The sequence below is a fragment of the Octopus sinensis genome, linkage group LG1 (assembly GCF_006345805.1).
Source record: "Octopus sinensis linkage group LG1, ASM634580v1, whole genome shotgun sequence".
In the NCBI taxonomy this organism is placed as follows: domain Eukaryota; kingdom Metazoa; phylum Mollusca; class Cephalopoda; order Octopoda; family Octopodidae; genus Octopus; species Octopus sinensis.
The window spans coordinates 115150792-115163109 of record NC_042997.1 but is presented as its reverse complement, the minus strand read 5'-3'; the positions used below and the strand labels follow the sequence as shown (position 1 = coordinate 115163109).

At 41.0% G+C, this 12318-nt stretch overlaps 1 protein-coding gene across 1 annotated transcript in view; it reads right to left on the bottom strand.

Annotated features, from left to right (window-relative positions):
• The window catches only part of LOC115218123 (acetoacetyl-CoA synthetase), a 63255-nt gene that overhangs the window by 12433 nt on the left and 38504 nt on the right, over positions 1 to 12318 (bottom strand). The window contains exons 8-13 of the mRNA XM_029787922.2: positions 10398 to 10554; positions 8835 to 8915; positions 7632 to 7756; positions 6197 to 6261; positions 2115 to 2237; positions 57 to 170 (exon numbers count right to left, since the gene is read on the bottom strand). Coding sequence (XP_029643782.1) covers positions 57 to 170; positions 2115 to 2237; positions 6197 to 6261; positions 7632 to 7756; positions 8835 to 8915; positions 10398 to 10554 — 665 coding nt within the window. The remainder of the gene's footprint in view (positions 1 to 56; positions 171 to 2114; positions 2238 to 6196; positions 6262 to 7631; positions 7757 to 8834; positions 8916 to 10397; positions 10555 to 12318) is intronic.

The following is a 12318-nucleotide window of genomic DNA, read 5'->3' as shown; positions in this document are numbered from 1 at the left end:
GAGAGAGAGAGAGAGAGAGAGAGAAAGAGAGAGAGAGAGAAAGAAGCAGAATTTACCATTTTCGTCCCAACTTTCCATGGCACAACCAAGAGCAAAAGACTGTATTTCTCCTCTGTAGACAGGAATTGTCCAGTTTTGTCCCATAAAACATGCAATTATATCAGTGCCACCTGAAAAATAAAACCATGATCAAATGATAATATAATATAAATCAGGATTCATCATCATCATCATCAATTAATATCTGCTTTCCATGCTGGCATGGGTTGGACGGTTTGAGTGGGGACTGGCAAGCCAGGAGGCTGCACCAGACCCCAATCTGATCTGGCAAAGTTTCAACAGCTGGATGCCTTTCCTAATGCCAACTACTCCGAGAGTGTAGTGGGTGCTATTATTATTCAAGTCACTGCCTGGATTCGAACTCAGAATCTTGGGGTTAGTAGCCCGTGCTCTTTACCACTAAGCCATATGCCTGTTGGCTATGGGCATATAATAATAATAACATCGAAAAATACCCTAAGAATGAGAACCCAGGTTTGAAATTTCCCCCAAGACACCTGATGAAAGCTGGAGGGTATATCAGCTGAAACGTGTTAACAACAAACAAGATGAGGACAAAGACCAAAACAAGTAAAAATTAAATGGTATGGAGCATTAAAAAATTGAACAACAAAGCTAGAAATGTGTGCTGCCGACGACAACCATATATACTTCCTCTGTGGAGGCACAATGGCCCAGTGGTTAGGGTAGCGGAACTCGCTGTTTCGATTCCCAGATTGGGCCTTGTAAGTGTTTATTGAACGAAAACACCCAAAGCTCCACGAGGCTTCGGCAGGGGTGATGGCGAACCCTACTGTACACTTTCACCACACCTTTCTCTCACTCTTTCTTCCTGTTTCTGTTGTATCCGTATTTCAAAGGGCCAGCCTTGTCACACTCTGTGTCACGCTGAATCTCCCCGAGAACTACGTTAAGGGTACACGTGTCTGTGGAGTGCTCAGCCACTTGCTCGTTAATTTCGCGAGCAGGCTGTTACGTTGATCGGATCACGTCGTCGTAACCGACGGAGTGCCACGATCGTTTATTTATGGTGTGGAGGATGTAAGGGAGGCAACTCTGGACAAAAAACAACTGTAAACAAGCTTCAATAACTTAACATTTACCGGTACAATTAAGTTTATCTGAGATACTTGAGTGTTTTAACGATTGAATTGATTTAAATTGCTAATTACTTTGAGATCTCTTTATTTCTATAATATATAAAGTTCTAATCAAATGGTAAGCATTAAAATCAGGAATTGCAGAACCAAAGTAGTGCAAAGAAAGAAAAAACATACAATATGGACATTTAACCAATTGACTAACAATAAAGAAGTGTTTATTATTGGCATAACGATCCCCCCACTGCAAAACGCAACAAAATTTGTTTCAAAACACGAATTCACATCAAGAATCTCGCAAACTAAATACAAAATCGAAGTATGGATTATGGACCAAGATTAATGATGGACAGGCATGGTCAATGCCAGTGCCGCCTGACTGTCTCCCGTGCCAGTGGCACATAAAAAGCACCATTCTAGTGTAGTTGATGCCAGTGCCGCTTGACTAGCTCCTGTGCCAGTAACACATAAAAAGCACCATTCAAGCGTGACTGATGTCAGTACCACCCGACTGGCTCCCATGCCAGTAGCACATAAAAAGCACCATTCTAGCATGGTTGACGCCAGTACCGTCTGACTGGCCCCCGTGATGATGGCATATAAAAAGCACCATTCTAGCGTGACCAATGCCAGTGCTGCCTGACTGGCTCCATTGCCGGTAGCATGTAAAAAGCACCCATTACACTCTTGGAATAGTTGGCGTTAGGAAAGGCATCCAGCTGTAGAAACCATGCCAGATCAGATTAAAGCCTGGTGCAGCCTCCTGGCTTGCCAGTCCTCAGTCAAACTGTCCAACCCATGCCAGTATGGAAAGCAGACGTTAAACAATGATGATGATGAGTCAGGGAAATTGAAGAGGAGTTGATTCACTTGTCTAAAGATTCTTCAAGGCTATGCCACAGCATGGCCACGGTCTAGAGACCGAAGCGAGTAAAAGACAAAACAATAGCTTACCAGATATTGATCCCAGAAGAATATTGTTCTTAATGTGACTGTAAACATAATCATAACTTTGGGGTTTTAATGGGGAACCTGTTGACAGAATCATTCGGAGGGTTTTCAGGTTGTGTGTTTCAGCTGGAATATAAAAGAAAATACAAATTTCATCTTAAAACAATACATTTCATTATTTACATGAATCAGATGCATTAAAAATTATTAACACATAATAAATGCACCCATCTGTCTGACTGTCTGAAGCTTTTTAAAGTGATGAAGGGCCTTGTACAAGGCCAACCCCACTCTCTGAATAATGTATACATTTGCCCCAAAAGAAGACCCGGTCTGCATCATCGGATGCAAAGTCACAGGGGTTACTTCAGAGTTTTCCTTCTAGGGAAATGTTTTAATAAAGATTAGGGTCTCTCAGCAATTGTATGAGACTTGATTTTTTTTTTTTTTTAACATAGGCGCAGGCGTGGCTGTGCCATGTAAAAAGCACCCATGTTGGCACCATGTAAAAGGCTCTCATACTGGCACCTTGCAAAAAGCACCTGTGTTAGTTCTACCTAAAGAGCACCAAATCCACTCTGTAAAGTGGTGGGCATTAGGAAGGGCATCCAGGCACAGAAACCATGCCAGAACAGATGATTAGCGCCTGGTGCAGTTCTCTAGCCAACCAACTTCGGTCAAACCATTCAATCCATGCCAGTTTGGAAAATGGACATTAAATGACGATGATGATGATGATACAGTTCTATATTTAAGAGATGAGGAATTATGTACATTATTTACGTCATTTACATTTGATGGATATTTGTCCTCATCTGGTTTGTTGTTAACACGTTTCGGCTGATATATACCCTTCAGCCTTCATCAGGTATCTTGGGGAAATTTTGAACCTGGGTTCTCATTCTTAAGGTATTTTTCAATGTTATGATTATCATTATTATTATTATTCAAGTCACTGCCTGGAATTGAACTCGGAATCTTGGGGTTAGTAGTCCGTGCTCTTAACCACTACGCCATATACCTGTGGGCATATGGTTTAGTGGTTAAGAGCATGGGTTACTAACCCCAAATAATAATAATAATAACCTCAAAAAATACCTTAGGAATGAAAACCCAGGTTCGAAATTTCCCCAAGACACTTGATAAAGGCTAGAGAATATATCAGCCGAAACATTGTGTTAACAACAAACAAGTTGAGGACAAATATCTGTCAAATGTACACTACCGTCAGAAATTAATTAGCACCCTTGATTTGCTCTTCACTCAAGGTATTTGCTGTCACCTAGTGGCCATATCTCGAACTATTGCTTTGTTGCGAGTTCACTGTTGCGCAGAACGATGACGTAACTTTGTTTGCAGAGCGGTTTGAGAGTCTACAGCCTAATGATGTTGACATAGCAGTGCAACAACAACTTGGAGTGCGAATGCAGACAAATCTTTCTTTGTTTAATAGATATAGGTAGCGCCTCGCAAGGACCGAAATCACACCGTACTAAGTTTTCTCATCGCGTAAGATGTTTTGAACAGCTCGTAGGTTAATTGATTTGTGTATTTGCAAGATTTTTTTTCCTCACAAATTCTCCTACACTCTGCTTGGTGACGTCACTTCCGGTTCACAAAACTTTCTGTTATACATGAAATAAGGTGAGAAATTCTGCTTTCTTTCTTTTTTGTTTCATGAATAATAACTCATAGCAGTTTTGTTATAGCATAACATTATTCAAATGAATAGTTTTAATGAAAATAACTGGTTTTTATCGTTTATTCCTAGATGGGCCCAAGACCTCGCATGACTTTGGAGAGACGGTACGAGGCTCTCTCGTGGCGTGGGAAGCTGTCGGAGGCTGCAATAGCCAGAAAACTTGGTGTAGCCAGGCGCACAATTCAGTGCTTATTTAAGAAATACGAGGAAACCGGATCAGCAGCTGACAAAAAGGGTAGGGGACGGAAGAGGCTGACGACCCAGCGGGAGGACCGGATGCTGATCCGAAAGTCACTGTACAACTGAAGGGCAACGAGCCGGCAACTGGCGGAGGAGATGCAAAAGGTGACAGGGAAGCAGTTGTCTACAACCACCGTCAAGACCAGATTACTGGAAGCTGGTCTAAAATCCTGTAGGGCCGCCCGTAAGCCGCTCCTTACTGCCCAAAACCGGAAGAGGCGGCTGCTCTGGGCCCGTGCCCACAAGATATGGACCGTGCAGCAGTGGCGGACAGTGATGTTCACTGACGAGTCGCGATTCAGTCTCGTCAGTGACAAGCCTGTCCATGTGCGACGCCGCAGGGGTGAGCGCTTCAACAAAGACTGCATTGCTCCCACCATGAAGCATGGTGGGGGTGGTCTGATGGTGTGAGGGGCGTTCAGCTACAGTGGTGTTGGGCGGCTCTATGCCGTCGAAGGCAACATCAACGCAGCAAAGTACGTTGAGATAGTACGGGATACCTCTTTGGTGGCGAGGAGTACGTGCTCCAGTAGGACAACGCGCCTTCCCACACAGCCAAGCTCACAACCGGTTTCTTCAAGGACCATGGGGTGACGGTCATGGACTGGCCTGGCCAGTCACCTGACCTGAACCCTATTGAGAACCTCTGGAGTCGATTGGGTAGGGATTTGAATGTGCAGCAATACAGGAACCGACACGAGCTGTTTGGGGCACTTCTTGCTGCATGGAGGGCCATCCCTGCACAGTACCTGCAGGCACTCATAGACAGCATGCCGACCAGTGTAGCAGCTGTCATTGCTGCCAAAGGAGGAGCAACAAGATATTGACTAAATTTCACGATTAATAACAATTATGTGGTGTGCTGGGATATGTTTTAATAAATTTTTGATTAAAAACGAGTTTGTTTCTGATAATAAGTTAATTAAATTAAGAAAATGTAAGAAAATGTAGAAATTTGAGAAGTGCTAATTAATTTCCGACGCAAGTGTAAATAATGAAAATAATGATGATGATGATTGAGTGTGTGTGTGTGTGTGTGCATCTGTGTGTATGCTTGTATGAAAGCACAGGGCCTAGTGGTTAGGGTGTTGTACTCATGATTGCAAGTTTGTGGGTTCAATTCTCAGACCAGGCCTTGTGTTGTGTTCTTGAGAAAAGCACTTCATTTCCGGTTGCTCTGCGATAATTTGGTCATTACACACAAACACACCAGGTTCTGATTGACCCAGGGCTATAAAAGAAGACACTTGCCAACAGTGCCACACAGTGGAACTGAACCAGGAACCACGTGGTTAGGAAGCAAACTTTTACAGTGCAACTTATACATGTGCAAATATAGTACATTTAATACAACCTGTTTATTAATTGGATTTAATTAACTCTAAACAACAGTAAACAATATAAATAGATTATTTACTTTAACGGTAGTGTTCCAGCATGGCCACAACCTCTGGCTGAAACCCATAATAGAATAATAAAATCATAACTAGGATCACAGGAAAAATGCAAATGTTCAGCACATTTCAAACTACCCCCCAACCCCTGTTCCTCTGCATTATAGAAAATCTGATACAGGAAAAAATCTCTATGGTACCCCCTACTCCCATGGTACCTTAAGCTTATATTGTTTAATAGTTAGTCTGGGCCTACTCATGTTACACAGCCTTGCTGTCACATAACATAACATCACTTGTTAGTAAAGTAGGTTACCAAATGTGTTATTTTCATAACTATGTCAGTAGTTTTCTGTCTAGCCTAACACGCTACCCAGTTAACACCCTTAGCTTGTTTAGGGTGCTTTTCAGTTGTAAGCATTTGCTTTCCTCTCCACCCATATTTTTTTTCTTCCCTGCCAGATTAATTTCACCATTCCAGGATGTCCTTCATAAGCCATGGCCATTGTCCCTTCTCTTCTGACTAATATTTAAAAGAGTAAAAATCTTGAAAAATCTTCTTAATAAACTTCTCAAAATAATATAAAATTGTAAATGTTACAAAAAAACCCAAAACAAAACAAAAGAAAAAGATCCGAAAATAACTTGTTCCGAAGAAAATTAAACGATGATGATGATGATGATGATTAATCAAATCACCCATCCAAGATTTTATTATCATTATTTCGATTGCACTTAAGTGTTCTTACCTGGTTTTAAACCTTTTTCTTCTATCAAAGACAGCCATTTTGCACCAGTACCAAAGATGGTGATACTGAAAAGGAAAAAAAGTGTAGTTATTATATCTACATATTAATTAAAAAAAACTAAAAACATTTAAATGTTTTCCATTGGAGCAGTTTATTCAAACTGGCTAAATTTTTTTTTTGGTAACAATAAAACCAACATCTATTGTACAACAGAGTTGGTCTATTACATAGCCAGGTCACAGTTTTGACCAACAGTCAAAAGCTAGCATCAGGAATTTCCTCTGTAAACTGGTCGGCACTAGGAAAGGCCTCAATTTGTAGAAACTTTGCTAAAACAGACAACTGGACCCTGGTGCAGCTCTCTGGTTTGCCAGATCCTATCAAACCATAGGCGGCGAGCTGGCAGAAACATTAGCATGCCGGGGAAAATGCTTAGTGGTATTTCGTCTGTCTTTACGTTCTGAGTTCTAATTCCGCCAAGGTCAACTTTCCCTTTCATCCTTTCGGGGTCGATAAATTAAGTACCAGTTGTGTACTGGGGTTGATCTAATTGACTGTCCCTCCTCCTCAAAAATCTCGGGCCTTGTGCCTAGAGTAGAAAAGAATATGCTCCAGTTAAAGACATCACCCCAGGCAAGTGTTTCAGCTCTTAACTTCTTTACATCTTAAGGGGGCTGGGCCTCATCCAGGTTATAACCCCTGGGTGCCCTTCTGCTTGGAGGTTTCATCAGGTTGAAATGTAGCAGTGGATTATTAATGTCAGATAAAATGCTTTGCAGTATTTGTTCTGGCTTTTTGTGTTGTGAGTTCAAATCCCACCAACTTTACTTCTGATCCTTCTGGGACCAATAAAATGAAGTACCATTTAAGTACTACAGCTGATTTCTCTCTCCCAGAATTAGCTATGGTGTACTGTGAGAAAGACATAGCAGACCACACACAGCATTTCTTTCCGGCAAGCAACTACTGTCATTTGATCACAGGCGTAAAAGGTGATCACAGGCTCAGGCAGATGAAAATGGTGTTGATGATGACAATAATGATGGTGATGATGATGGTGATGATAACGACAGTCATCATCATCATCGTTTAACATCCGTTTTCCATGCTAGCATGGGTTGGACGGTTTGACCGGGGTCTGGGAAGCCAGGAGGCTGCACCAGGCTCCAGTCTGATTTGGCAGTGTTTCTACAGCTGGATGCCCTTCCTAACGTCAACCACTCCGAGAGTGTAGTGGGTGTTTTTTACATACCACCGGCACAGGGGCTGAATGAGGCTGGCAAACGGCCACTTTTCGGATGGTGCTTTTAACGTGTCACTGGCATGGGTATCTTAACTACAATTTCCGATGACGATAATGATGGTGATGATGATGAAGGATCAAAAGATAAACTATTTACCTGAGTGATAGATGTGATTAATTTCTGAAACTTACCCGATATTATCAATTAAGTCCCACAATACATTTGGATGTGGCATCAGCGGAGAACCATCATAGAGAACAATTGCAGAACCTAATGCCAGAGTAGAAACCAACCAATTCCACATCATCCAACCAGCCTAAAGAACAAGGAAGAAAGATAAGGAAACGATCAAGAAGAAATCTATAGTTATAAACTGAATATCACACAAGTGTTCATCTGTCGTGGTGACAAGGAGCATTTAGTCATCAATCAGGATGACTGATGACTTATGCAGTGACTGTTTAAAGTGAAGAAAAGTTGCAGTCTTCTTTCCCATCAACTGTCAGTCATACTCCCTTATCTGTGACCATCTTCAATCCAGTTGCAAGACCAGGTCAAGATGACTGAGGACAGAGGTGACCGCAGTGGATGACCAAGATGTTTTACTTTTGCCATGTAGTTTGCTTACCAACCACATGGTTCCGGCTTCAGTCCCACTGTGTGGCACCCTGGACAAGTGTCCTCTACTATAGTCTCGGGCTGACCAAAACCTTGTGAGTGGATTTGGTAGATGGAAACTGAAAGAAGCCCATTGTATATATATATATATATATATGTATGTATGTATGTGTGTGTATATGTCTGTGTGTTTGCATTTGTTCCCCTAACATTGCTTGACAACTGATGCTGGTTCTTTTACGTCCTCGTAACTTAGCAGTTCGGCAAAAGAGACCGATAGAGTAAGTACTAGGCTTATGAAGAATAAGTCCTGGGGTCGATTTGCTCGACTAAAGGCGGTGTTACAGCATGGACACAGTCAAATGACTGAAACAAGTAAAAGAGAGAGTAAAGAGTATCTAGATCTCTGCATCCTACAATGCATTGCTGCAAACACCTTCCTATCCATTGAACCATGAAGGTTTCTTGTGCAGAGTTCACAGGGACCAGTCTTCACATGCATAGGTAGGCAAGCCCTAATATGCTAATTAACCCATAGCTGGGACCCATAAGAAGTATTACTAATCCAAATCAGAGTAGACCTGGAATCAATAATGGTCAAGAGGTGGTTCTACATTCTGCAAAATCTTGGAATTCCTGTCCCAGGGTCCCCACTACTGGTTCCAGTTTAAAATCATTCACACCAAGGACATATCTTGAATATAAACAATAAACACACACACACACACAAAGAAACCAGGCATTAGTAAACTGAGCGGAGAGGTGAGGCTACTTACTGTTGTATAGTAGAACATGATGTCATCTTGGGTCATGTTACTTTGAAGGCAGTGTTCTTCCAAATGTTTCAACAGTGTTCCCTAAAATAAAACAGACATGGCTTCAAACAGTTACAAATAAATAATAATAATAATAATAATATGGTATAGGCACACACAAGAAAAGGTCACAGAAAACGAGAAAGCAACCATACTCTGGGATATGCCAATACACACAGATAGAAAAATTAAGGTCAATAGGCCAGATATAGTTGTCAGAGATCATGAAGGGAAAAAATGCTTTCTAAATGATGTATCAATACCAGCAGATGACAACATGTCTCTAAAAGAAATGGAGAAACTTTCAAAATACAAAGACCTGGAAATAGAGGGAACTAGAATGTGGAATGTAAAAACAGAAACAATTCCTATCATAGTAGGTGCATTAGGTGTGATAAAAAATATTCAGACAAATACATAACAAAAACACCAGGACTTACAAACACATATAACATATAGAAAATTGCATTACTAGGCACTGCACACATCCTATGCAAAACACTTTCAATACAGTAACCATCAGAGTACCACAACAAATCACAGCACATACCCAAGGCACACAGAGCTGCGCTCTGTAGTGAAGTGAAGGTGAGAGGGGTGAAATGGTATGGCACATTGTTAGTGAATGCCCGAAATTGGCACAATGCGAATACAAAAGATCCCATGACAATGTGGCAGGAATGATCCACTGGGAACTGTGGAAATCACGGTCTACAAAGAGCAAGATGGAGTCACTGAAAATGACTGAAACAAGTAAAAGAGTAAAAGAGACCTGTTGAACCAATGAAATTGTAGTTGTGACCAATGCCAGTGCTGTCTGACTGGCACCCATGCCAGTGGTACATAAAATGGACTGTTTGAGCTTAGGGCCTCATGGAGGCAGTGACAGGTGACTGAGACCTTTGGCAATATACCGTGCTTGTGTTGACCTGTCAACCCAAGTGAGACTGTAGTCATGGCCAATGCTGGTGTCAGGTCATTGGCATCTGTACCAATGTGGCATGTGAAAAATGCCCACTACACTCTTGAAATGGTTGGCATTAGGAATGGCATCCAGGCATACAAACCTTGCCAAATCTGATTGGAAACTTGTCCCTGGCTTACCAGTTTTCAGTAAAACCGTCCAACCCATGCCAGCATGGAAAACGGATGTTAAATGATGATGATGAGGAGGATAATGATAAAAAAACATTTTCTGAGTCTATTTTGAATTGTAAATTTCTGTGGAACAAAATGGTAATCTCTCTTGGATCCAACCCTTAGTCTTTTAGTAGCTTAACTGGTCATATCAGGTCCAAATATTCTACCTGCTTCAGGTTCAAACTGGCCAGATCCAGCCTCTTACACCTACCCTATAATGTTATTCTAGAAATATACAATCACAGCATTGAAATCTTGAAGTTATGAGATAGTGTGGGATTAATTCAAAACAAAATGATTAAACAAGAATTACATCTGACAGACTAATTTGAATGCTAAAGGATTGAAGCTGGTTATTGAAATATTTGATAAAGTTTAGCTTACCCCAGCAGAATGCACAATACATTTTGGAGGCCCAGTGGTTCCTGAAGAGTACATAATGAACAATGGGTGTTTGAAAGGCAGCTGTTCAAATTGTAGTGGAGGCACGCCATTTTCATTATCGTTTGTTGCTGATTGTAAGAAATCTTCAATAAGGCAGCTGGAGAAAACAATATTGAGATTCAGTAATTGTTGGCTAACATTGCATTTAATAAGATGTTTGGAGTAAAGAAAAGGAACAACAGGTTCAACAGATTGTTAGGATAACTGTTAACGAAATTTTAAAGAAGAGCTTTAAGCAATGCAGGTGAGTAGTTGGACAAAATACGTAACGTGATACCAATAAATGAAAACAAAGATATGATATTGTATTGTTTTACACAAGTTGTTTAATGTATCTATAATATTTCGGGAAAGATCTCCCTTATCAAATATAAGAAAGAAAATAATCCAAGAATTTTGCAAAACATTATTATAGACAGACACTACACTCTTGGAGTAGTTGGCATTAGGAAGGGCATCCAACTGTAGAAACTCTGCCAAATCAAGATTGGAGCCTGGTGCAGCCTTCTGGTTTGCCAGCCCTCAGTCAAAGTTGTCCAACCCATGCTGGGCATGGAAAGCGGACATTAAACAATGATGATGATTATTATTATTATAGACAGGCCACAACATACCAGAATAGCCTGTTGATAGTAACACTATAATATTTTTTCTCTAAACTCTTGGATAAAGGGAAGATTTCCTGAAATATAACAGAAGCATTAAACAACTTATGTAGAGTGATACAATATCTTGTCTTTGTCTTTATTTATTGGAATCACTTTACATATTTCGCTTAACTTCTCTTCTGCACAGCTTAAAGGTACTTTTATCATTTACACACTGCAATGCTTTAAGGAAATTACAAATGTTAAAAAATACTAAATAAGATAATAGAAACTCATTTGGTGCATTATTTTTTAAAACAAACAATTCATTGTACACAAATTATCATTCACAAAGCCGGTGGCACGTATGTGCTGGTGGTATGTAAAAAGCACCATCCAAACATGGCCGATACCAGCCTCCCCTGGCACCTGTGCCGGTGGCATGGAAAAACCATCCACTGCACTCTTGGAGTGGTTGGTGTTAGGAAGGGCATATAGCTGTAGAAACATTGCCAGATCAGACTGGAGCCTGGTGCAGCCTCCTGGCTTCCCAGACCCCGGCTGAACTGTTCATCTCGTACTAGCACGGAAAACGGACATTAAACGATGATGATGATGATGAAAATGATATTTTGGTATAAAATACCCTTGCCAGAAATCTTGTGAATTATAATAAAACAACTGGAGACTCACATGGTGAAGTTTCAAGCAAGACTCTCCGAGGCATGGGGTGCCACATGGTGAAGTTTCAAGCAAGACTCTCCGAGGCATGGGGTGCCACTGGCATGGGGTGGGGGCAGAATATTCATCATCATCATCATCATCGTTTAACGTCTGCTTTCCATTCTAGCATGGGTTGGACAATTGGTTTTAGGAAGGCGTGTAGTGGTTTTAGGAAGGCGTGTAGGAAGGCTCAAATGGTGCTTTTTAAGTGCCAACCTTTTCATTTTGCCTGTCATCGGATGAGCTGTGTTGTTTGATGATATCCAAAGGATGTCTTTGAATATATTAGGATGTACCATATATGTGTGTACTATAGAAAATCTATTTGATACCTTTGTTGTTAACTAATATTTCTGTTGCAGACACACCATGAATATATATGTGCGTGTGTGTGAGTGCCAGTGCTGCCTGACTGGCTCGTAAAAAGCACCATTCAGTCGTGATCAATGCTAATGCCACCTGACTGGTTCCAATGCTGGTAACACATAAAAAAACATCCACTATACTCTAAGAGTGGTTGGCGTTAGGAAGGGCATCCAGCTGTAGAAACC